Source organism: Rhineura floridana, chromosome 7 (assembly GCF_030035675.1).
Source record: "Rhineura floridana isolate rRhiFlo1 chromosome 7, rRhiFlo1.hap2, whole genome shotgun sequence".
In the NCBI taxonomy this organism is placed as follows: domain Eukaryota; kingdom Metazoa; phylum Chordata; class Lepidosauria; order Squamata; family Rhineuridae; genus Rhineura; species Rhineura floridana.
Window position 1 is genome coordinate 146,411,344 of NC_084486.1, and position 26,084 is coordinate 146,437,427.

General features: G+C 42.5%; 1 protein-coding gene across 3 annotated transcripts in view; it reads left to right on the plus strand.

Annotated features, from left to right (window-relative positions):
- The window catches only part of ABCC5 (ATP binding cassette subfamily C member 5), a 67,621-nt gene extending 42,494 nt beyond the window's left edge, over positions 1–25,127 (plus strand). For 2 of the 3 annotated variants that reach the window (XM_061637493.1, XM_061637494.1), the window contains exons 12-30: positions 114–185; positions 523–647; positions 1,186–1,258; positions 1,888–2,091; positions 3,201–3,344; positions 5,170–5,272; positions 5,803–5,987; positions 8,496–8,642; positions 9,665–9,794; positions 11,738–11,891; positions 12,018–12,146; positions 12,316–12,502; positions 15,426–15,515; positions 17,443–17,632; positions 18,668–18,827; positions 19,915–19,993; positions 20,915–21,028; positions 22,666–22,830; positions 23,537–25,127. In XM_061637493.1, the coding sequence (XP_061493477.1) occupies positions 114–185; positions 523–647; positions 1,186–1,258; positions 1,888–2,091; positions 3,201–3,344; positions 5,170–5,272; positions 5,803–5,987; positions 8,496–8,642; positions 9,665–9,794; positions 11,738–11,891; positions 12,018–12,146; positions 12,316–12,502; positions 15,426–15,515; positions 17,443–17,632; positions 18,668–18,827; positions 19,915–19,993; positions 20,915–21,028; positions 22,666–22,830; positions 23,537–23,638 (2,553 nt within the window). In that variant the 3' untranslated portion in view covers positions 23,639–25,127. Of the gene's footprint in view, positions 1–113; positions 186–522; positions 648–1,185; positions 1,259–1,887; positions 2,092–3,200; positions 3,345–5,169; positions 5,273–5,802; positions 5,988–8,056; positions 8,156–8,495; positions 8,643–9,664; positions 9,795–11,737; positions 11,892–12,017; positions 12,147–12,315; positions 12,503–15,425; positions 15,516–17,442; positions 17,633–18,667; positions 18,828–19,914; positions 19,994–20,914; positions 21,029–22,665; positions 22,831–23,536 lie in introns of those variants that run through there. The other variant, XM_061637495.1, reaches the window with a different exon arrangement.
- Positions 25,128–26,084: the final 957 nt, after the last annotated feature.

A 26,084-nucleotide genomic window follows, 5' to 3' on the forward strand; every position in this document is an offset into this window, starting at 1 on the left:
GTTCTCTTTCCTATTTCATGCACTTGTTCAGTTGTTAAAACACTTAAGCATTGCTTCCTAGTATGAAGGATTGATTTCTGTTACAATAACATTTTTTTTATGGTCTACTCTAGGGGAAACTTGTCGGGATTTGTGGCAGTGTGGGGAGCGGGAAGACCTCACTCATTTCAGCCATTCTCGGACAGGTAAGAGATAATCCCTTGTTTTCTTCTTTCACGCCGTCAGTTTTGCTGGATCTGTGTGCATTCTGTCTGTGAGAGGAGCAGGACATCCATGCTGCCAGAAGTTGCATGTTGCCCAATGTGCCTTTAGTCCACATGATAAATAATTTATCTGCCCTCAGACTCTGATTATAAAACACAAGATCTTAATTAGCTACTATGCATGTTGAACTCAAAACAAGCAATACTCTTTTATTCTTGAGAGGTAGAAGGGGAGTGTGAGAGTAAAGGAAGCAGGGAGAAATTTCCCTGTACAAGTACGGAATGGCATCATTTCGAGACTTGCTGCTGTTTGTTTCAGATGACTCTGCTGGAAGGCAGCATTTCTGTGGATGGAACATTTGCTTATGCAGCCCAGCAGGCTTGGATTCTCAATGCGACACTTAGAGACAACATCCTCTTTGGGAAGGAGTTTGAGGAAGAAAGGTCAGTTATGTACTGACAACTTGCTAATGCGTTCTCTTTGGTACAAATTGGAAAAGATAGTGAATACATGCCTATTTCTGTACTGCCATCGCACGCTTGTGTAGCATTTCCATAACAATCATGTGCTGCCAGGCTGAGTCTGATTAAAAGGCTACAATTTTCTGTCTAGGCTATTCTTAGTATATTCGCTCCTTTTCTAATAGCTTTTCTTTTGATCCTACTCTGACTGCCCTGACAGATAAATAATACTGGACAGTATTACTGGAAATGCAGCTGACCTTGATAGTCAAGTTTCAGCTGCTAATCTCTGTCCGCTACTGTGCTTTTTATGCACTTCACTTAGGTCTGTCTTACATAAACACTTCACACAAATGGTTGTGGTTGATCTAATACGTAGTTGGATCCCATCTGGGACAGAACCGAAAAAGCCACCATTCATTAATAGGGCATGTGTGTCTAACAGGTTCAGACAATTGTTCCAGCTCACTTTACACCTAAAGCTGTTCACTACTTTTTTAAAACACAGTATTTTTTTCAGGTACAACACTGTGCTGAATGACTGCTGTCTCAGACCTGATCTGGCTATCCTTCCTAGTGGAGACTTGACAGAGGTAGGAGTCTTGTTTGGCAGCACTATCCTACATCTTGAGACATACAGTTTAGTGATCAAAGGGCATGGCATGCCTGGGAATTGGTGAACTGATTCTCTTATACGTTGCTGATTTCACTAAATCCTACATGGCCGTGAGTCTAAAATGTTGTTTGTCTTGTGTTACTGATTGATTTCATTAGGGGTATCTTAACAGTGTGAGTTAATTACAAAAAATAGAGATTAGGCCCCATAATGATTTCAGGCACATGCATCATTCAAAATGTAGAATTTCCAGTACCCCCAAGATTGGTCTTTGGCCAAGTTACGGTCTCTTGCTCTTTCTGACTACAGCTACTTCCCAAGATGTATAAGGCCAGTAGGCTATAGTTGTTCCACAGTTTGGTTCAGATGTAGAGGAGCCTGTCTTCAACTATGAAGCTTACTGAGTAAAGTTAGGCCAGGCTTCCATATTTTTTTTAAGCTGAGAAATATTGATGCCTATCTCATTGGGTTATTGTGCAGCTTAAGTACTGCTGTGAGATATTTAGAGAAAAGGACAGGATACAAATGTAACAAAAAGGGAAGAACCTATGTTTTGCCAGACGTTACAGAAAAGGAAACATTTTAACAAGGAATATTTTAACTTAGATTGGTGAACGAGGTGCAAATTTGAGTGGGGGGCAGCGCCAGAGAATCAGCCTTGCACGAGCACTGTACAGTGACAAGAATATTTACATCCTTGATGACCCTCTCAGCGCCTTGGATGCCCATGTTGGAAACCACATCTTCAACAGTGCAATACGGAAGCACCTGAAGTCAAAAACAGTTCTCTTCATCACACACCAGCTACAGGTACGCTTAGGGTCTCTCCCCATCATCTTTGTTCCTTTTTTTTTTCTAGGAAAAATTTGGATGAGGATAGCTGCTGCTGTCAAAGGGAAACAGAGGGGAAAATAAGTGGTGCCTTTACTCATGGAGTTTTTAAGTTTAAGTATTAGGCAGCCGCCATCTCTGCTATCTTTTCGGCACCTTTTGAAGACTTTCCTCTTTCAACAAGCCTTTTAATTTGAGACCTATCCCAGTCTGCATCTGTGTTAGAATTGCTTTTAATATGTTTTCTTTAATATGTTTTTAACAATTTTTTTGTTTTTAAAGCTTTTAAAAAATGTTTTTAACGTTGTTTTGTTTTAATGTATTATAAGGTCTTTTTATGATGTTTTAAAGTGTTTTTAGTGTTTCTGTCTGCCGCCCTGGGCTCCTGCTGGGAGGAAGGGGGGGATATAAATCAAATAATAATAAATAAATAAAGTGTAGCTTAGAGCAGGGTTCCCAAAATGTGGTCTGCAGACCCCTGCAGTCCATGGCATGTCTGTAAAAATACAATTTAAAATCATAGGTCACCTAGCACAGCACAGTACAGTTGTTATAACAGACAGAAAAAATCATTAGTGGTCTGGCAAAACCCTCCACAATTTTTAAGTGTCCCATGGGGGGGATGTTGGGGGAGCCACTGGTTTAGAGGAAAAGGTAGTAAAGGGCCTGAGGAGGAAAACAAATGAATATTATTAAGAATTGAATAGCTGGAGCTGCATGTACAGTAGAACTGGTGAATGTATAGAAAAAGGAAACTAAAAATTATTGGGGTTGGGGTTGGGGTTATAGTAGGTTCTCTTGTGTGGAGAAGAGGCTACAGCAGTTGGGCCTTCAAGCCAAGGAAAATCTAGTGGATCATAAAATATGGATGGTGAGAATAGAAGTTACTGCTCTCAAAACACAAGGTGGTCCAGTAAAACTGATCAGACGCGGTTTCAGGATAAATAAAAGTACTACGGTGTGATCTGTAATTAACTTATCCTTAGTTGCCTCACATAATTGTGATAACTAGTAGTATAAGAGCAATGGAAAAAAGGAATTTAGGCATCATAACCCTTATGTATCCTGCCACTGTTTTTGGTCTTCAGTATCTTGTGGATTGTGATGAAGTGATCTTCATGAAAGAGGGCTGTGTCACTGAGAGAGGAAGCCACGAGGACCTGATGAATCTCAATGGCGAATATGCTGCCATTTTTAACAGCCTGCAGCTGGGAGATACTCCACACATTGAGGTATTTATTTTTGCCTTTTCTGTGCTGTGATTATCTCTTGTGAGCAATGCCCAAAGTGGAATACAAATCGCAGTTTAAAAACCAACAATAAATAAAATCACATTTAAAATGATCATAATTAAAAACAATCCACATAACGGTAAACGATATATATATGTATTATTTATTTCTTACATTTATGTCTCGCCTTTCTTTCATCATGGCATACGTGATGTGGCATACGTGTGGTTCCCAGGCAGTCGCCCATCCAGGCACTGACCAAACCCCGGACCTGCTTAGCTTCAGCAGTGTGGTGGAGTCATGTGCCTTCATACCATATCCATGTAAACAAGCAATCAGCAGCACCCTAGCACAGTAACCTTGTATCGCCTCAGCTTGCCAAAAGTGGCTTCTGGAGCAGTGACATTTCCAGATGCTTGTTGAAAAAAGTTTTCAAAGGGGAGGCTGGGCGAGCCTTTTTTGGAACTATATTCCAAAGAGCAGGTGCTACTGTGGAGATGGTTGTTGCCTGTGCATGCTATCCTACTTGCATGAAAGTTGCCCCCCAGAAAGTTTCTTCTGTAGTGAAAGGATTGGAATTAAAAGCACCAGTATAATTTCTCTCTCGTAATACTAGAACTTGGGGTCATCCAGTGCAGTTGAATGTTGGGAGATTCAGGATAGGAAAGGAAGTATTTCTTCACACAGCACATTGTTAAGCTTTCATTCATTGTGGTGATGGCCCCCGATGTGAGTGGCTTAAAAAGGGGATCAGATGAATTCATGGAGGACGATGACGCTGTTGCTACTATTTAATTATCCAGTGTATATCCCACCCTTTTAAAGGAGCTCAGGGCAGCAAACATATCAGTAGTAAAACAATAGGGAAAAATCTAAAAACATTGATCTTGGGGTTGCCAGGAACAGTGCCTTTTAGCCATCAAATGCCTGGGCAAAGAGGAATGTTTTTAAATTCCTCCTGAAAGTCAGTAATGAGGGAGATAGATGCACCTCACCAAGGAGGGCATTCCACCAATGGGGAACTGCCACTGAGAAGGCCCTATCATGGGTCAACGTCAATTGGGCAGCCTTTTGTGGTGGCCCCATTCATGATCGCTATACATTGCCTTCAGTATTGGAAGCAGTATACCCGAATACTGTTAGCTGGGGAGAATGAGTGGAGAATTTCCACTCATCTCCTGCTTGTAGGCTTCCCATAGGCATCTCGCTGGCTTCTATGGGAGTAGGATGTTGGACTAGTTGGGACTTTTGTCTGATCCAGCAGCAACGCTTTTCAGTTGATTTGAGGAAATGTACAACTTGGAGGCACATAACAACAACAACAAATGCAATTATATATCTCTATACAATAGCACCCTGAAATGCTCAATAAATTTATTTATTTATCAGTCCATTTCTATCCTGCATTTTTGGCCCTAAAAGGCTCCCAAAGCAGCTCAGATGAAAAAAGTAATAATTTCAAACATTTTAAATAAAATAGGGTAAAACTGAGAGCAGAGGTACAGTAAATAGCAAAGGAAGGCATTTTGATAAACAAACTAAAAGCTAGGTGAAACAAGTGCAATAGCAACAGCTTTTCATACTTGCAAGCTATGATGGGAGTCAAATATTCCTTGTTTTTTTCTTGTGGCTGGGAAAGTTACTACTGAGAACTATCTTTGTTAAAACTGCAATTGCAAGGTAACTTGAGAATATTGTGTAGGCCTAGTGGGCAGATTTTAACCAAACTATCAATTCTTTTTTCTGTGGCATGTGCTGCATTGAAGAGTTCCTGTTTCAGTGTTAACGCTAGGTTGTGTCTAAATCCTCCCTTTTTTTTTTACAGGTTAACTTAAAGAAAACCACAAACACTTCACTGAAAAGGCACCCAGATAAAGGCACTAAATCAGGATCTGTGAAGAAAGAGAAAGCAGTTAAGAAGGAAGAAGGTACAATTTGCCACCCAGAAATGCATGCAAACTTTCTGATTTTCAAAAGAAATTCTGACTTAAAAGGGATCTAGTCCATTTGTGTGTTCTGTTCTGATCTAGTACATTCCAGATGGTTTTCAGTACAGCTGACCACCTGGTTTAGGTGCTGATGACCCATCTTGCCCTTTGGCATTTTAAGCTTTAAGCTCTTGTCTGCCACAGAGATGTTGGCGAATCGTTATAGCTTAGCATTTGTCTTGAGAAGTTTGTGTTATGCTTGTAAACTTCCATTGGGTGCCTTAAAGATGAACTTGGCAGTGAGGGCATGAGAACTGACAAGGTGTGTGCTCGGAGCAGAGCCTAATTCTGACCCATTTAGATATATCAGTCTATTTCTTTACTAAAACTGCATGCCATTCATAAATCGGGAGATTGATGGAGTTCTGGAGCTAACACATTCACAACACAAATTGCAATTTCTGGGTGCTGCCCATCAGTCTGCTCACTCTTTGCTTTTTCCTCCCTCTCCGTGTATGTGTGTGCTTTAGGTCAGCTCATTCAGTTGGAAGAGAAAGGCAAAGGTTCTGTCCCTTGGTCAGTTTATGGCGTCTATATCCAAGCAGCTGGAGGCCCCATGGCTTTTATCGTGATCATGGCACTTTTTATATTGAATGTGGGCAGCACTGCATTCAGCAACTGGTGGCTGGGTTACTGGATCAAGCAAGGCAGCGGGGTAAGAGCAATGGTATATTTGCATCACTAGTGGATTAAGACAAGATCTTTCCATGGGATTGCTTGGGATTACTTTAGGAGAAGCCTCTAATAACACCATCTCCTGCTCCTTTAATTAGCAATGTGGCAAGCCTTGACAGGCATCTGTAGAAAGCAATCCTTAGTCCATGAATTCTAGCTGAGCCTTTAGGAGGAAAAATCCCGGAGTTACAATAGTGTGGAAAGCTTTAGGTGTATGTTAAAAAGAGGCTTGTGCAACTATGAATGTGCTTTGAGATCTCAAGATTCTGTGTGTGCCCATTGCACGTCAGTTGAATCAGACTGCTGCTGCACCCCTGCCTCTTGCTCCCCAGCCCTCCAACGGGGGACTGAAGCCGATTTGCTTAGAGGGAAGGAGGTTGCACTGCTTCCACTTCAAGCGCTCTGCTACAGCACTGGCAGTAGCGAGAGGGCACAGGAAGATCAAGTTCTGTAGCACAGTGTTTCCTTTCCCTGTGTGCTTCCCTGTTGCTGGGAAAGGAAGTGGCCCAAAGCCAAGCGCCTGAGATGGAAGCAGTCTCTTTGTCTCTCAGCCAACCAGCTTCAGGGTGCTTCGTTGCCCAGCAGGTGGAGTTGGCAGCCAGCCGTTTACTGTCGCTGTGTTTGGTTCACTGCTACGCTGTCAATTGCATGTATATTTTAAAAAGAGCTCAAAGCTCTTTCTGATGTACACGTCTCTTTGTCGTAACTTCAGACAATCACAAACATATCATCTGTAGATAACTGAAAGGGGGGGAAATTGTGTGATTTGAGGTGACTCTCCTTCCCCTTCCCTGAAAGTGTATACATGAGTTGACTTCAGATCTCATACTAAAATTACATACATGTTCCATGTTCCATCATAGTTAGGACAAAAAAATAGTACTAGCAAATGTAAGGAAGCTCATAAAACACTAGTGTACTGTGTGGGTAAAAAAAAAAAACTGAAAGGCAGAAGCATCCTTTAAATGAAGTATCCCTTCTTATAAGCATATCCTAGTAAGCTTGGTGGGTGTCTTGTTAATCTGAGGACTGTAATCAGGGGTTGCCATGGGAGCTTTTTAGTAGGTTGAAGATTGCAAAGCATTTGGGGAGGGGGATTCAATCTCTGTTTTGTGACTAGTATTGAACAGATGAAGCATCCTTATACAGAGTCAAACCATTAATTCATCTTGCTCGCTGCTATCTTCTCCAATTGGCAGTGGCTTTCTAGGGTCTCTGCAGTCCTTTTAACTGGAGATGCCAGGGATTGATGCTGGTACCCTCTAGATGCAAGGCATATGCTCTACTCCTGAACCATAGCCATTGGTTTTCCTCCTCCTGTAACAGGGTGAGAACCAGCCATCCTCTGCTTGCAGACATCAACTCTGAGTACAACACCCATCCTGCCAGTCAGTAGGCCACAGATATTTATCATTTATAAAGTGCTTCCAGACATTCTGAGCACTTCATGTACGTTGCCTTGCTGTAGTACTTAAAGAAACGTTTGTAAGATAGGTCAGTATTATTAATTTTATTAAATTTATATCCTGCCCTCCCTCCCAGAGGAGCCCAGGGCAGCAAGCACATCTGTCATAAAAATACAATTAAAAAGAAAATAAAAACATATTTAAAAACTGTTAAATATCTAAAATCACTTAAACACATTAAAAGTTTAACCCATCATATGTCTGAATAGGCCTACCAAAGCAAACGTTTTCAGCAGGCGTCTGAATAAATACAGTGGTGGTGCCTACCTAATGTCAATTGGCAGGGAGTTCTAAAGTGCAGATGCTGCCACACTAAAAGCATGATTCCTTACAAACAAAAAACAGACATTGCATAGCTCTTATAGAACTGAAAGTTCTGCACATCAGAGTGAGCAAGTTGGCACAAATGGGGCAAGGCGATCCCTTATATGAGATCCACTATGCCCACCTGACCTTGTAGGTTATTGAAACTTATGAAAAGATTACTAAGCAGCTCTTTGGGAGAAGGGGTAGTTAAAGCTAAATGTGCAAAATGAGTTTAGAGATCCAGTAATCAAACTGTTAATAACTATTTCTAGGGAGGCTTTGATACTGGAGCAGTACCAAGTGGCTGGGAGACAGCAGCATCTGTTGGTCCAGTATTTAGAAAGAGCTAGGAAAAAGAATGGAGAATGACAGATCTGTAAGTGTAATAATAATATTCAAGGGGATGTTTTTTTTCAAGATATTGTCAGCCAATATGGATAAATAAAAGTTGGCCATATATTGTTGCAAGAACAAACTTGTGAGTCTGATCTGATGATTTAATTGAATAATTGTTTTGAAGTTACATTGTGTATTTAACTGTATTTTCCTAGGTTTCTGACAATTCCACCAACAGAATTGCATTGTTGATAAAATATAATTTATTGTAGAGATACACGGTTAATATAAGCTGAGGCTTTGTTAGCTGACTTTGTGAAGAGGGCAGATCTATATCCTGTTTCTGTCTTAGTCATGTGACCCATCTTGATTTTTAATAGAACACTACTTTGATGCTGGGAAACAAAACGGTAGTGAGCAACAGCATGAAGGACAATCCCCATATGCGTTATTATGCCGGCATCTATGCACTGTCAATGGGTGTCATGCTGATTCTGAAGGCTGTGCGTGGTGTCGTCTTTGTCAAGGTATGTGTGTGTCTGAGGAGGAGGGCAGGAATAGAATGGCCTTGTTTCTTCTCCTTTGTTCTGTGCAGCAGAGCCCAGTAGCCTGGTTCACTGACTTGTGCTGTCCTCACTTCCCACCTGGCACACACCTGTCAGTCTGACATCAGCTGACTCACTTCAAAGGAAAGAATTAGGAGTGCCCTCAAGCTGTGCTGCAAATGAAGATCCCTGCTGAAAACGGAGCTTGTAGCCACAGCTGATGAGCAGTGGCTGCTAACTTGGCTTTCAGCAGGGAATGGTTCCTCTTGGGTTCCCAAGTGCAGGTGATCCTAGCAGGGTCTGCATTCACCAGACCAGCAGCAAACCCCACTTTTGTAGAGATTGCCTGCGTTCAAGAGCTCCTGAGCTGAACTAGTCCTAGGAGGCAAATTTAAAAGGCGCTGAATACAAGCCCCACTTTTCCAGGAACCATTGGGAGTGCACATTAAGGCTTCCAGTTGTTCCTTTGTAGCTGGGTCTGTATCTGCCCCACAACTGATTTCACATATGAGATCAGGTGTTGGGCAGGTAGGAGTGGCTGTTGGGCCTAACTAGGTCCATGGGCTGAAGGTTCCCCACATCGCTGTTTTGTTAGCACTCACCCTAGTTTGAGTCATCCCAGATATAAATTAGAAGGGTTTCCAGGGCTATTTTCTTGCACAATCTACTTTGTGCAAGAACTTCTTGCATTGTGAGGGAGGAGGGATATTTCCTTCTGGGTGCAATAGCCTAGCTTTTTCTTTTGAAGATTGGTGGTGTGAAAGTCTGAGAGATCTTCTGTGAATCTCTACTCTGATGCCTATGAACTAGAGATAAGAATCTTTGTCGCTCCAGATGCAGTTGAACCAACTCCCATAAGCCCCAGGGAGTATAGCCAGTGGTCAGGAATGCTCGGAGTATTTGTTCAGGGGCACCTGGGGGGCCACAGGCTCCACAGCCCTGCTGTAAGTGCAGTACCAGGCATCCCTGTCTGTTTCCATTAACCTTCTTTACTATCATTGCAGGGGACATTGAGAGCCTCCTCCAGGCTCCACGATGAGCTCTTCCGACGGATTCTTCGCAGCCCTATGAAATTTTTTGATACCACTCCGACAGGGCGGATTCTCAATAGGTTCTCCAAAGATATGGATGAAGGTAATTGGTCTCAGTAAGTGACCTTCTTGGGCTAACTAGTAACCTTGGAAAGGTAAATGGCCTAAGCAGCAGCAGCAGCAGCAGCAGCTGGTTCAGCATACAGAAACGTGTGTGTGATGTGTTCCTCCTTGGACTATGCCACTTCAGGTGTGGTACTGATTGTCTGGTGGCTCCTCTGTATCACATGCTGTGATTCGCAAGCTTTCTATGTGTAGATTTGTTTTATTTTGCTGACATTAAAGCACCATATGGACCATAAATAGATGAGAATAGTTGCTGATTTGAAGTGGTACAGTTCCAGGAGGAAAGAACCACATGCTTTTTCAGCATGTTGAAATACTTCCCCCCCCGGATGTTAGGGAAGCTCACAAAAGTACATGTATAATATGAGGCTTGGGCTCCCAAGTCATTTTCTGGCACTAAAATGTTGACATATAAATTGTTTTGATGCACAGATGGTTTTTCCAGGGTTGGTTTAGTGTGTCCACAAATGATCTGGAGTGAGGAAAGATGTCGAGAGACCCAATGCCTAGGTAGCACCAAACTGAATAATTTAGTATCATTACAAGTAAGACTTTGAAGAGCTGCAAAACTATTTCTCTGCAGTGGATGCCTGAGCAACAAAATGTCAGATAAATGTTAAGTGCTGTGACAAAGTCTTAAAAGTATCACAAAAGTGCATGCTGGGGTCAAAACCAGTATTAGGAATATTAGAGAAGGATATTGAGAATAAAATGTAAGCATTGTCATGTAAATCTGTGTTGCACCAACATTTAGAATGTTATGTGCATTGAGCTGTTAAAAATGGCAACTGAATCAAGGAGGATAGAGCGCCTTCTTGTCCAGAAAGACATAGATCAGAAAAAGAGGACTGATGGGGACAGAATAGATACTTGTGATGGGACAAACTGTGAGAATAGACACTCTCTAAAAATCATTGGCAGTCGCTTCAAAATAATGAGAAGGATGCAATTAATGAGAAGGATGCAACTCTTCATGCAACCTATAATAAACTTAAGGAATTTATTGTCTGAAGTAACCATTCACATAGGTAGATGTACCCTTTTTTCTTTTTTAAGGTAGATTAATTGAGGATAAGTCTGCCAGTTCTTGCTGGCTCTGAATGGAACTTCTGTGAACAGAGGCACTATATCTCTGGCTACTAGATGCTAGAGACCAACCAGAGAAATGGCTGCCCATCTGGCTCTCCCTTGTGCGTTTCTTCAAGACACCTACCTGGCCACTGTTGGAAGCAGAATGCTGGGCTAGATGGACCCTTGCTCTGATCTGGCCGTTCTTGGGGCTGCTGCCAGGAATCTAGGTTGACTATCATTTGCTAGAGTCAGCCCTTCCACTTGGGGTGATCTGGCTGTAACCGTGGCTGTGACTGGCGAGGCAGAGTAATTTTATTTATTAAATGTAAATCCTGCCCTTCCTCCTGAAGGAGTCTTTACTGGCATTTCGCTGGATGAAAGCTAATAATTTCCCCTAAACATTAATGGCAGTGGGAGAGCATGGCTCCAAATGATGATGTAAGGAAGGGCTTTCCCAAAGCGACTTTTCAGTCGCCATCAGCATGCAGGTGCCTTTCCCACAGTGACTTTTCATCAGAGGAAAGCTAAAACGTTTCTCCCAATGCCTATAGCTGTTAATGGAAAGGGAGAGCGTGATTCCAAATGAAGATGTGAGGAAGAGCTTTTCAAAGTGGATAGTAGCAAGTTGTTCTTTCTGCAGCATACCCAAGTAGGGCTTGTAATGGTGACAGCCTTGAGAGAGAAAGAGGGGCTAGGATAGATCTTGGCTGAGTTGGTAGAATGTGGTGGTGGGTTTTTATTCCCTGGGTAGAAGTGGGATCTCAATTTGCAGAGGAGAGTTTCAACAAGGTTAGACCTTTGTGTTCGTTCTCCTGTGTGAAGACCGCTATCTCTGTCTATCTCTTCTAGTTGATGTTCGCCTGCCATTTCAAGCTGAAATGTTCATACAGAATGTCATCCTGGTGTTCTTCTGCGTGGGAGTGATCTCTGGTGTCTTTCCGTGGTTCCTCATGGCAGTTGGGCCCCTTGTCGTCCTTTTTACAGTGCTGCATGTTGTATCTAGGTAAACCCAACAGTTGTTCAGGGCCTCTTCAGTCATGTTCTCCCAGATAGGTGATTTGAATAATTGGCAGGGCCAGATCTCTCACTTCCAACTGATTCTTTTTTTTCTTTTTCTTTTTGTCTGCAGAGTCTTCATTCGGGAGCTGAAGCGTTTGGACAACATTACACAGTCCCCATTCCTTTCACACATCACATCGAGCATTCAAGGCCTCTCTACGATCCATGCCTACAATAAAGGGCAGGAGTTCCTGCGCAGGTTAGTGCCGTATTTCGCAGAAACGCAGTATTACTGGACCCTGTGTATACTGACTGCTGTAATTTGGCTGTGGCCTATCTGTCATTTTCGTGCAGCTCCTCTTCCACCTAAGTTTAAACCTAAGGTTTGAACCTAGACCGCTGCCAGTATTTTCCATCTCTTCTTCTAGATACCAAGAACTGCTGGATGACAATCAAGCACCATCCTACTTGTTCAGCTGTGCAATGCGCTGGCTAGCTGTCAGACTGGATATCGTCAGCATTGCTCTCATTACAACCACTGGCTTAATGATTGTTTTAATGCATGGCCAGATCCCGCCTGCCTATGCTGGGCTGGCCATCTCCTATGGTGTTCAGGTAATGGCTTCCTTTCTCTTTCAAAATGTATGTGAATGTTTGAACTCCAGTTATTAGTAGAAATGCCATACCTGTGCAATCACAAAAATACATTGTTTGAGCAGACCTAGAATAAAGGCTAAAAACTGGCTGCCCTGCCTGCCTCTGTCTGCCTGACTTCTGAGACATTGGCTGAGTTGCTGTGCAGTAGTTATGAGCATTCTTGGTGCTCAGCTGTGGGGAGTATTTTCGTCATTTAACAGTATATCTTCTGCAAGAAAACAAACGTTAGTTTGGAGATGAGGGTGTGGATAACCTTGGAGAACATAAGAGTCTTGTAGGTGGATCAGACCACTGGCCCATCTAGTCCAGCATCCTGTTCTCACAGTGGCCAATCAATGGAAAGCCGGCAAGCAGGATCTGAGCACAAGAGCACTCTCCTCTCCTGCAGTTTCCAGCAACTGGTATTCAGAAGCAGACTGCCTCTAACCATGAAGGCAGAGCGCAGCCACTGACAGCCTTATCCTCCAGAAATCTGTCTAATCCCCTTTTAAAGCCATCCCAAGTTGGTGGCCAAGTTGGAGAGCCTTATGGGTAGGAGGAGCTGTGTGTAGTTTCCAGAAAGGGAACTTTGAAGACAGGGATACTGTATGGCCAGAGAGATGATAGTGCCAAGAGAGGTTTGAGTTTTGTGTGTGTTTTACTTTGGTGATTGAGCTTAAATGCATAGTGTTTTGCTTTGTAGTTGAATCTGGATTCGTTAATGGAATTAGTAACAACAGGAACTGAAATACTTGAATGTTAGTACACAGCTATTCCTTTATATGCCTCACTGATTTGTTGCCTAAAAAAGTACAGGGTTGGATTGTGGTTTAAGAAAATGCCTGTGTTACAATATTCACCAGGGAGGCTGTAGAGTGTGCTGTTTTATTGTTGCCAGCCATTTTGAGGCTTTGCTAATAAGGTTGGATATAAATAAATGAATAAGCTAATATTTAGAAAATAAATAAATGAATAAGCTCCACCCTCGATCACTGCCTGGTACTGGCTCATTTAGCGCAAAAATACTTCAAATCACAAGGCGGCAAACTTTTCATAGCCTTTATAGACTTGAAATCAGCCTTTGATTCCATCCTTCGTGATTGTCTTTGGAGCAAGCTAGACTCGCTGCTCATAGAGAAGAGACTTTTGTTCCTGATCCGTGCATTGTATTGTAATACTTCCATACAAGTATGTTGCAGCTATCGAGGCCATCTCTCGAGAGAGAGCCACTCTTCACAAGGTGTCAGACAGGGGTGTGTTCTTGCCCCCTCCTTATTCAACTTATACTTGGCTGACCTCCCTCCTGCCATGAGAATGTTACAATCCCATCCACCCAAGCTTGGGTCTACCAAAGTATCCATCTTGCTGTACGCAGATGACGCGGTTTTAATCTCCCAAACCCAGGTGGGCCTCAAAAGACTATTAAATGGTTTTGTGGAATACTGAGAAGCCAACCACCACATAATTAACCATTCTAAATCCAATGTAATAGTTTTCTCCAGGAGGAAGGCCAGATTCTCCTGGTCTATGGGATCAGTCTGAATTGAACAAGTCAACTCTTATACGTACTTGGGGATTTGGTTTCAAGAAAAAGCCACTTGGAGAACCCAAGCTAAATACGTTAAGGCTAAGGCTGAGAAGAATCTGGGTGCACTGACCCGATTCTTTTTCACTAAGGGTGGGAAATTCGTGCCAGCTGCAACACGGGTTTTAAAAATTAAAATAGTCCCGATGATACTCTATGGGGCCCCAATTTGGTACCCCTTTTTCAAAGGCTTATTGGGAGGAATCTATGCCACCTTTCTTAGATCTATTTTTGGTGCCCCTAGATGTGTTGCTGGAGCCACCCTTACTTTGGAGGCTGGCCTTAACTCCATAAACTGTCTAGCTTGGACAAATGTCATCCATTTCTGGCTATGGTGCTGTCTTATGCCCTCTCAAGATTCATTCACCTATCAGATGATGAGAGACCCTATTCAGTCATCCTGGACCAAGATTGTTCAAGATAAAGTTACATCGGTGGGTCTCTCATCCGCTGAGTTGCTTTCTATGGAGCTTGGTAGGGCCAAGGCGATTGTCAAACAGCGGCTAATTGATACAGACAATCAAGAGCTCCTGGCAGCTGCTTCAGGCCCTTGTTCACCCCGTTCATTGGGACTCCCAGGACTCCCCTGCAAAGATGGGATGAGTTATCTCAGCTGTCTGTCTGTACCCAAGTACAGAAGGGCATTTTCCTTGGCCCGATTCATTGCCCTACCTTCTAACCTTCTGCAGGGCAGATACGAAAAAATCCCGAGAAATCTCAGATACTGCCCATGCGACAAAACTGAAGTCAAGTCTGTCTCGCATGTAATATTTAACTGTAGGTACTACAATGGGGCTAGAAAAGATCTTTTAAACCCCATCGTGAAATCCTTCCTGGGTCGTTCCTTGGAGGCTCTTTTGTTTGCCCTCTTAGAGAGCGCTGAAAAAGCAATCACGGTCCAAGTCTCTAAATTCTTGAACCTAGTTATAATTAACAGACCATGTATGGTTGCTCCGCAAAATTAAATTAATTAATTAAAGTAACAAAAGAGCCAGAATATTCTGGTAAGCCCCAGTTCGGAGCCTATAAAGGTTTTGGTTATTGCACTAAAAGGCTACGCCCTTCCCTGGTCACTTGCTCTTTTGTATAGTCCTGATTAAGATACTTGTTTTAATTATATTTACATAACTTTGATTATGATTTTGTTTGTATGTACATTTTAACGTTTTAATGTTTTGTACCTGACCTTTGCTTGTAATGGTCTTTGGACTAACTAATAAAATATTATTATCATAAAAAAAAAAAGAATAAGCTAATAAACGTAAGCAGCTGAGGTCGTGGTGTTAATGGTTCAATTCTTGTCTGTTTTGTCATCAGCTCACAGGGCTGTTCCAGTTCACAGTCAGGCTAGCTTCAGAGACAGAGGCCCGCTTCACCTCTGTGGAGAGGATTGACCACTATATCAAGGTACTCAAAATATTTCCACATTGCTTTTACTGGTCTGGGATGACTTCTCTCTAGAAAAGTGCCTCCAGCTCCCAAATTGTGTTCTAATACTGGCTTCATTTGACCTTGTGCCATGTGCTTAAAATTAAACATTTGGGAGGATAGCTGTGTAAATGAAATATCTTTACTTTGCACTGCATTGACACAGTGCAGCTGTCTTGTTGGCAGCTGAACTCCAGGAAAGAACACTTACCAAAAAAAAAAAAGAGAGAGAGAGAGAATATATGTGTGTACCTGCTTAAGGAAGAAGTAATGTCCTTAGTTGTGAGGTTCTTCCTGCTCATGGAGAGGATGACATCTTGTAGTGATGGATGACTTTTCCCATCCATTCTAGGAAGCATCTGAAATCCGTACTGGGAAGAGGCGCCCTTTCAGTTTTGGAGGCTCTTATGGCTGGAAATCAGACTTGCTCTCTCTCAACAATTAAACTGCAATTAATGCTGCAGATTAACAAACTCAACAGAGAGCTGAGAAAAGGACATGACAGAAAGTTGTCCCTGTGTCCTGGGTGTGTTAACCAGTGATGGGGAAGCCCAGGCCACTCCCATGCAAAAAGTGCATTCCCAGATCCAGGGTGGGGCCAAGGTGTCATCCACTCCATGACTGGAAAGAGCCCTTTCTCAGGCAAGGGAAGATAAAAATCTGTGACGGGGGGATATTCAGCCGCAGTGCTTCTACACTTTGTGCTGCGTCCTGCTTGCTGCACAGAACCATGTGTCCTGGCAAGACTGTCACTGAGACAAATATAATGAATAGTAAACATTGAAGCGGGGGGGGGGGAGAGAGAAGAGTGCCAGATAGCAAATATCTCTGTCAATGTTTGCTATTGTGGGTTTAGTGTAAAGTGATGCAGATGTTGCTCCCACCCTCACTGACTGCAGTAGAATCCTTTTGCCATTCCTTTTCTTTATCGTGAGTTGGCCTGGGACGAAAGGAGGAGAGCATGCACTCCCAAGACCAGGGCTGTGGAGTCGGTATGCTAAACTTTCGACTCCGACTCCTCTATTTTTCTACTGTCTGACTCCGACTCCACCCAAAATTGCTTCCAGCTCAGCCCTGGAAAGGGCTGTAAATGTCTTTTTAAATTGGAAGCTCTTATAGGAGCATTTTTATCGCTGCCTGAATATGCTCTGATCTTGGCATCACAGCATTTGTCTTCATCTGGGTCCTGTGTCATACACTGACACACAAAATGTTTTCCATCTTGAGTTATCGTGAAATGTTCAACTACAGCTGACTTCATGGGAAGCTTCTTTGACATTTTGAATTTATATTTTAAAAAATTTGTCAATCAAAATTTATTTTGAAGTCGGAGTCGGTACCAACTCTGACTGCACCCAAAATTGCTTCCGACTCCAACTCCATGACTTCGACTCCACGGCCCTGCCCAAGACCTGTGTTAATTCCCCCCCCCATAATATTTATCTGATAAACTAACTAGTTAATCTAGTGAAGATGAGAGAGAAGTCTCTAAAAAGCCAATACCGCAGGGAGCAGCTGATAGCTGGACAAAGAACTGTGAGGGGCTCTTCCAGGGAAGGCTTCAAAAGCCTCTGTCAGTCTTGTTCCCAGACTGGATGAGAAGAGCTGGCCTGTCATCATGAGGTATTTTCCTGCCGTGACAGAGAATTTGAGGGAAAGAGTGCCTTGAACTCAGTAAAAGATACTTCAAGGTCAAGAGATGCACCCTCTCTCACATGCATGATATGTCTGTTCCTGTTGAAACTTTCTTGTGTTGAAAATACAGTTATCTGCTCTCAGCTGTGGTCTGTTACGAGGAAACATTCATAGGAACACTGTTATCAGCTGATGGTTGACCTCTTCCTCTCTCTGTCTCTCTCTCTCTCTCTCTCCCCCCCCCCCTCCGGTCCACCCCCAACTTTCTAAGACTCTTTCCCTAGAGGCTCCAGCTCGGATTAAGAACAAGGCTCCCCCTCCAGATTGGCCTCAGGAAGGAGAGGTCATTTTTGAAAATGCAGAAATGCGATACCGGGAAAACTTGCCACTTGTCCTCAAGAAAGTGTCCTTCACCATCAAACCCAAGGAAAAGATTGGCATTGTGGGGAGGACGGGGTCAGGTAAGGACACCCCTAGGCAACTCTTCGGGAGGCTAAAATCCCTTCCCATGAATGTCTGTGAAAACACTAGTGTAAGTACTGATGAAAGCTGACTGGAGCCACCTAGCAGTGAAGCAGGTAGCAGTTATGTTTGAAGAAGGAAAGTGCAGCTGTCCTGCACTAAAAGCACTTGTTTCCATTCCAGAACAGGTTCTACAGGATTAATTTACATTAGCTGTTATATGCGCCTGTGCACAGCTGAACACCACCTTATTACTCATAATGAGGGTTCCCTTAAAACTTGCTTGTGTTTGACTTTATTGGGAGTCCTCTGTGAGCCAGCAAGATCTACCTGAGATGTAGATAACTTGCTCTTCTGTTTTGAGTGTAGCTCTGCTCTCAGTAGTTTGTTTTAGCAAAAGGTTGTGACTGGAAGGAACAGCTACTTCTTTGAGAATGGAAAGCTCCTGTTCTCCGCGTAAAGTGCCTCACAGTTCAGTGGCTGTGAACACCTTTCTGGGTTGCTCCCAGGAAGAAAGCTCTTCTTTCTCTTGTCCTAGTCGCTTAGAGCTGTTTTCCCCATTGTCTTTTGGTTCATCCCCTCACACTTGCCTTCAGAGGCAGCCATGGAACCTAAATTTTGTTGTTCTCTTCTCCTTTCTTTGTCCTATGTCACTTTTGTAACATGTCTGTTGAATTGTAATTCGTATTAAATGCTGAACTGCTTAAATGCACTGGCAGAAAGGTGAATTGTAAAGGTAGTAAGAAAATTAAAAAATTACTTTGCTGCTAAAAGGCTGACATAGCACCCCTGCATGTAACCAGTGATGGAGTAAGATTTTAATGTATTTGTTTCTGTCCGATATGTGAACCTAGAATCATAGTTTTTTCACCAAAGCTGACCTTTGTTTTTATTGTGTTTTTAATGTTTTTATTCTATGGTGGTGGTTTTTAATGTGTTGTAAACTGCTTTGATGTGTCTAACAAAGTAGCGCTATACAAATATTTTTATAAATAAAAAATCGGCTGACCCTTATTTTTCCTTGCTTTTTTCAGGGAAGTCCTCTCTAGGAATGGCTCTCTTCCGCTTGGTTGAACTCTCAGGAGGCTGCATTAAAATTGATGGAGTCAAGATCAATGACATAGGCTTAGCAGATCTCCGAAGCAAGCTCTCCATAATACCCCAAGAGCCTGTGTTGTTCAGTGGTACTGTGAGGTTAGTAAAAAAAGAGATAGAAAAGGGCTTGTGCTTTCCTTTCCTCCCACCCCGCCAACCTTTAAGTTAGCTGCAATAGAGGTGGACGTTCCATTGCTCTAGGAAATGTCATGGTGGGTGACTGCTCCTGTTGCCTTCTGCTCACTCCGTTTTGTTCATTATGCAGGCAAAACGTGACTGAATTAAGGATATGAATGCTGCTTAAACATTGACTCAATCTTACCTAACCTGGTGCCTTCCAGACTTTGTTGGATTCCGAAATCCCAACAGCCCCAGGCAGCATGGCTAATGGTCAGAGATGGTGGGAGGTGTAATCCAACAGCATCTGGTGGGCACCAGGTTGAGGAACGTTGGTCCAAATGCTCTGTGATAAATGGTTGCCAGTGAGGTACCCAATACATTAGAGCTTGAGGTGGCTAACCCCAGTTCAGAGGCCTCATCCACCCATACCTAGCAATTATTTCTGCTCCTCTGACATGCCACTGATTTTGGCAGTGGGAGCTATTGATGATGATACCATACTATAGTAGGTCCAGTGGTGGCATGGGCAGAACCCTGATGGGGGATGCAAATTGCCTTCTCCCCAGTGACCTCATCACTCATTTGAATGGAGAGGGACTGATAATCCCTGCTCCACATTTAATTTGTATGGATCAGCTGAAGGGGGGAGGGTTGTGTGTCTCTGTGTGTGAGAGCGAGCGAGTGTATGTGTTGGCCACACCCACTGTTGGCATGTGGCTCTCAAAGGATTGGCCCTTAGGCCAACAAAGTTTAGCCATCCCTGTGATAGAGGTATGTTCTTTGGAGCTTGCCTTATTTTTACCTATCTTGCTTGAACAAAGACGATTTAATCTTACAGGTTTCTAAGCCTCTGTGGTGCAGACTGAAGAAAGTCACCAAAACATGTTTGCTTAGTATAACATTTGAGAGTTGGGCTCAGCTGCTGATTTGCAGCACCTTGGCAGTTCTGAGCATCTTACCTCTTGAAGACTGTCTGGCTTCCATGGTGTGTGTGTTGGCTGGTGTTTACATGTCTGTAAAGAGGAGAATCGGTCATCATGTCCTATTACACTTTTCTCTCCTCTAGATCTAACTTGGACCCTTTCACGCAGTACAGTGAAGAGCAAATCTGGGATGCTTTGGAAAGGACTCACATGAAGGACTGTGTAAGTACGGGAATTGGTAGCAGAGGTGGGGATTCTTGCCTAGCAGCCCCTGGACCATGTGAGATGCTTGCCTACATCACAGCAGTCAGTCCCTTTCTAATGAGTCAAAGAAAAATTCTTGCAAATAATAAGAAAACTTCCACCTGACAATCCTTGATAATTTCTTCAGGCATAGAGCCAGGTGGGTGGGATTGAAAGGAATTAGTCATCTATATATTCATTTAAAAAAAAAAAAAATTCAGGGAGAACTAATAACATGCAGATGACCTGGCTTGAAGTTAACAAATGTTCACATACTCCTATAGGCTTTATTTTTTTACACTGAGGCCTGACAGTCAGAAGAAAGATTAAAGAGACTCTCACAGCTGTGGAGTGATTCAAATAATGAGGGTTTCAGCTTAACAGATCTAGATAACAGCTTCTAAGATATATATGCAATTTGTAAGTGGTTTCCAAGATCACTGCTGAAACTGTGTACTACGGGGATATCATGCTGTCAGAAACATTAAATAACTTCAAAATACCTGTTGCGAAGAGGACTCCTTTTATGTCATTCTGAGCAAAAGTGACTCAAATTTTATAGATTAATAAAGGGCCACGCCAGATGAATCCTTGTGCACGCTATTGACTGAGGTATGACTCCTCCTTGGTGACACTGAGTCAATCTGGTGCAGTCCCCACTGGGAGTTTCTGAAAATCAGAGGTGATAGCTCTCTTGGATCCAAATCTTGGATCACTTGGATCACTTTAATCTTGGATCGTCATTATTGTATGCTGTTCTCATTAAATGAGAGGTGTTTGGATTATTGTGACAAATAGGGCATTTTTTCTCATAAGCACCATGCTTTCGGAAAAGATGACTCTGCTGCCACAGTTTAGGCCATAGCACTGATCCATCTCCATTCCCTTGTTATTGTCCAGATTTCTCTGATGCCCATGAAACTTGAATCTGAAGTGATGGAAAACGGTGAAAATTTCTCTGTTGGGGAGAGGCAGCTGCTTTGTATCGCCAGGGCCTTACTGCGCCGTTGTAAGGTGAGCTAGAAGAGAATGACTCTGTGTGTGGCTTGATACTGGCTTTTCTAAGAAAAGCCTGTTAATAAGCCAGGATTAAAGGAGCAGGGCTCTGTGGTAATGTCTATCTGGCACATTTTACTGTAGATACTTCTCCAGAATTTTGCCTTTGTCCGAAGTGTGCATGTTGGCTTCATTCTCTGATTCCAGAAGTGAAACCTGTTTAGCTTTCTGCATTGCATTGCCCCCTCCCACCTTATATTCTCAGCCCCGGCTCCCAATTTTAGTTTGATTGGTCACCTCTCAACTTTAGAATTGCCACTGTACTGTAGAGGCAGCTGAGTGCACACAGCTTCAGCTCTTTTCTTACTATACTACTAGGGCAATGTACTACTACGATGCATATTCTACGCGTCTCTCTTCTTGTGTTTTTTTAAGAAAAAAGCATAACATCCAGTATATGTTTGAAGTATTTGGCATCTTGAAAGTTCCAGGTGGTTGGCTTTTTTTTTACCCTCTGCCATTTACCACTTATTTTGACAGTATCAATTTGCTTTAAAATCCCAGCTAGACACAAAATTTATAGGGGTTCACTGGATTTCACACGGTTAACTTGTGTGTTACTCTCTGGACACATTGGCACCACATGGCCTGAACCTGGAGGACAGTACCACCACTACTTAGCTTCTGCAAATGAAGCCCCTCTGAGCATTCCATCCTCAAAGCTCTATAACTGCCACCTTGGTAACAGCATCTGTATGTTGGCAGCTGATGAAGGCGGAAGCTGAAACGTTTTGTTAATACAATAAAAACCTCTGTTTGGTTAATCACAATTACGTTCATATATATATATATATATATATAAAGCGCGTACAGAAAGAGAGTGGTCGGTATCTCTTTTGTTAGGGGCAAATGGACCTGTGACGTGTCTGGGGAAAAGATACAACCCATCAATTAGGCAGTCCCCTTTGGGCTATTAGGAAGACCTGGAGGAAAAGTAGTAGAAGAGAAAGCAAAACAGAGACCTTAAATGCATAGGTGAAATACTGGACATAGTAAATAATGGAAGGATTCCAGTTTAGCCTAATGTGTCCTCCACCTCAGCCCAAGAAAAACATTACAGCTGAATTATGGGAGAGTTAACGTCTGTGTTGAGAGAACCAGTGCAGAGGGCTAAGAAGCTGCTGAGCAGCCAACGACATGGTGTCTTCCAGATGTTGTTGGACTCCCAACTTGCATCAGGCTCAGCCAGCATGTCCAATGGGGACAGATGAGAGTTGAAGTTCAGCAACATCTGGAGGGCACCATATAGACTACTCCTGCTCCAGGGCAACATCTTCTGCTTGGGTTCAATGGGCCCCTTCTGCCCTTTTGTAATGGGCTCTTCCCTGGGGTAGTGCAGGCGGATTCCAGACACCTATGTGTTATGGGTTCCCGCCACCCATAGGGAGGCATCTCTCTATGGTTACTCCCTCAGTTTTCTCTCCCTGCCTCGCCTAGGAGAAATAGATTCTTCATTTTCTCAGCTTCTTTATTTGTACTTACTTTTCTACTTGTTCTTTGGTTTTCTTGACAAATCCTGTTGTTCACCCTTGGAGCACTGAGAGAGGCGTGTGTCCCTATTTTTAACTAAGCTCATGTTTATGCTCTCTATTCAGATCTTGATCCTGGATGAAGCGACAGCTGCCATGGATACCGAGACTGATTTGCTGATCCAGGAGACTATCAGAGAGGCGTTTGCAGACTGCACAATGCTGACGATCGCTCACCGCCTGCATACGGTTCTGGGCTCTGATCGGATTATGGTGCTGATGCAAGGGCAGGTAAGCAAGAAATGGAAAAATGTTTTCCTTTACAAATTCACACAGGTTGTTCTCAAACTGCTTCAAGGAGCCTCTCCTCCACTTGAGACAGAATTGAGCGCTTACATAATTAAGAAAGATCTCAGAAAGGAAAAAAAATCTGGCATAAATATTAAAACCCTTGAGCTATATCAAAGCAGTACATCAGTGAAATAAGCTACCTTAAGGAGGTGGCTAGACATCATTCCTTGGAGACTTTTGAGGAGAATCTAAAAAGCTTTTTAGCTTAGGTTTTAAAAATATTACAGCTGGGGCTGATGGGGGTTGTACTCTGAAACATCTGGAGGGCACTAGTTTGGAGAAGACTGGACTAGATTATCCGTTGGTTCCTTTTAAGCTACGATTCCATCTGCTACGTGCTTCAATGCCTGTAGAGGTTTGGCAGGAACCCTTTTTGCCACCTTTCAGGCATCTGCTAAAACTGTGTTATTCAGAAAGGCCTTTGCAATTGTGAATTTGTTTTTACCAACAAATAGTTACTGATGTTTATACTGTATTGTATTTTTGTATGATATATACCTCCTTGCTGTAGTTCTATGAAACCGCAGTCTATAAATGTTACAATATAATAGAGAAATAAATGCTATAGTATTACTCGTGTTTACAAATGGAAGATTTAATGGTACTTCTTGCATCGCTAACAGTCTCCTCCTTAATTTTATTTTAGGTGATGGAATTTGATACTCCATCTGCTCTCCTGTCCAATGAGAACTCTCGCTTCTATGCCATGTTTGCTGCTGCAGAAAATAAGATTGCTGTCAAGGGCTAAAATTCAGAGCAATGTCACTTTAATCAGGAGAGTAACAGTCTTTGTCTGTGGCAGGTACCACCTCCTCCATCTTCATGTACTCCCAGCAGATTGCCTTTTCTTTTTCTTTTTAGCATTGTGGGTTAAGATTGAGTTCTTTTTTTAAAAGTACTGTAAGGAAGGTTCTTTATGGTTTTTATTATGGTATTTATTCCATATTCTTGTTACTAATTTTGCTATTAAATGCACTCTACAAAATGGCTCAGGGAGCCATGATTATAAATGTATCAAGAGGCCTATATTGAAGCTTTATACATGTAGCTATATCTATACAGAATTCTGTACATAGCCTATATTTACAGTGGAAATGTAAGCTGTTTATTTTATATTAAAATGAGCACTGTGTTAATACCAGTGCATATTCTTTTCTATCATTTTTGTACAGTTTTATGGGACTGGGAATCTGGCCTTTGCCATGCCGCAATAGATCCTGTTTTGTCTTTTGCAGTCAGTTTTCTCTTAGTGCTGGATTTTTGCAGATCTCTCAAAGGAAGTGAACCTTTGCAGTAGTGTCCTTCTGTGTCCAGTTCTCTGTCCTTCGCAGGGGAGAGATGGACTCTGGTGATGTAACTCAGTCACATCAGATCCATTGTGTTCTTTGGCACTTTACTAGGACACATGGAAGTAGTGGCAGCTTTCCCATAACTTTTTCTTCTGGTGGGGTTTAGATTTTTTTTGGTTCTCTTGTGATTTCATTAAGTGAGCTTTGTCAGTAGCAGGAGAGGAAGAACCACCCATTTGCATTAGGTACCTTAAAAAACCCTGTTGTCACTTTCTCTGGTGCAATAAAGGGAATGTGATAATATTCTCTATCAATAGAGTTCTTTATATTTTATAGAAATACAAACTGCTTCTGCTTTGTTGAGTAAACACATACATACAACTTTATTAATAAACTACAACAATTAACCTTCTTTAGATTGAGAACCTGGTGCTGTCTGTAAAAGTTTTCAAAGTTGCCTCTGCTGAATTATTGATCTAGTGATCTAAATATGCTAATACTTGGAAAGCTTTTCAGATACTTGGGTGTTTGTAACAATTCTTTGCCCTACTCGGTCTACGTGAAAACTTTTTATTTTCTGCATATTTGTTACTAAAATTACCCCCCCTGCAATTTTTAGCAGGCTCCTGCTGATCAGGGTTTGACACTGGTGTAGGAAATTTTATTTTCTTACTGTAAAGAGACCTACCTCAGGTGCTGAGTCCTGTGTGGTACGTTGCCATGGTTACTGTATGCCATTGCTGTTGTATGGGACCAGTAGCCCAGGTGGGCATGGTCGATCTTGTAATAGCTGTGATTTTTAAATAATCAGTGTTGCATGTCTTTTTTCTTTTTCTTTCTTTCTTTTTTTGTCCAGTTGGACATTTTATAGCCTTAGCATGTTTGCAAATTGTCTTGTTGAGGCAAAGATCTGAAAAAGTGAATAAAAACTATTTTGGGCTTTGTAAACTCTTGTGTGCGCTCTATTCTTTGGGGGCATGGTGAAGCTCTTCCCAGTGATAAGTGCATGGAGCATACCCTCCTCCTGACAGAATATTTAGTCCCAGCTACATGAAGAAATCAACATCCCTAGTTCATCAAGCCAACCCTTTTCTAAAAAGCAGAGAATGCTGCCCAGCTGCAGTGTAAAGTAGCAAAGGGTTCCCAAAGCCACATTCCCTCTGCAGAGAAGTAGGAAAGAGCCAGTGTGTCATAGCAGTTAAGACTCTAGGACCCAGGAGACTCAGACTCAGCCATGAAGCTCACCAGGTGACTTTGGGCCAGTCACTAACTCTCAGCTTAATCTACCTCACAGGGTGGTTGGGAGGGTAAAAGGGAAGGGAGGAGAACACCTGAACTCCTTGGGGAAGGACGGCATACAACTTTTAAGACATGCCAAAACATTTGTCCAATTTTAAAGCAACCAATGGTGGATTAGAGCTGATATCACAATAGCAGTTGATTGGGTAACCTCCCTTGTAGACTCTAGGAATGCTGTGGACATAATATATCTTGACTTCAGCAAAGCTTTTGACAAAGTGCCCCATGATATTCTGATTAGCGAGCTAGATAAATGTGGGCTGGATGAACTACTATCAGGTGGATCCATTGTTGGCTACAGAATTGTACTGTACTCGAAAAGAGTATCAATGGTTCCTTCTCAAATTGGGGGGCGGTAGCTAGCGGGGTACCACACGGCTCGGTCCTGGGCCCAGTGCTCTTCAACATTTTTATTAGTGACTTAGATGAGGAGGTGCAGGGAATGCTTATCAGATTTGCAGATGATACAAAATTGGGAGGGATAGCTAGTACATTGGAAGACAGAAAGAATTCAAAGGGATCTTGATAGGTTGGAGCATTGGGCTGAAAACAATGAAATTTAACAGGGATAAGTGCAAAGCTCTAAACCTACAAAAAAGAAACCAA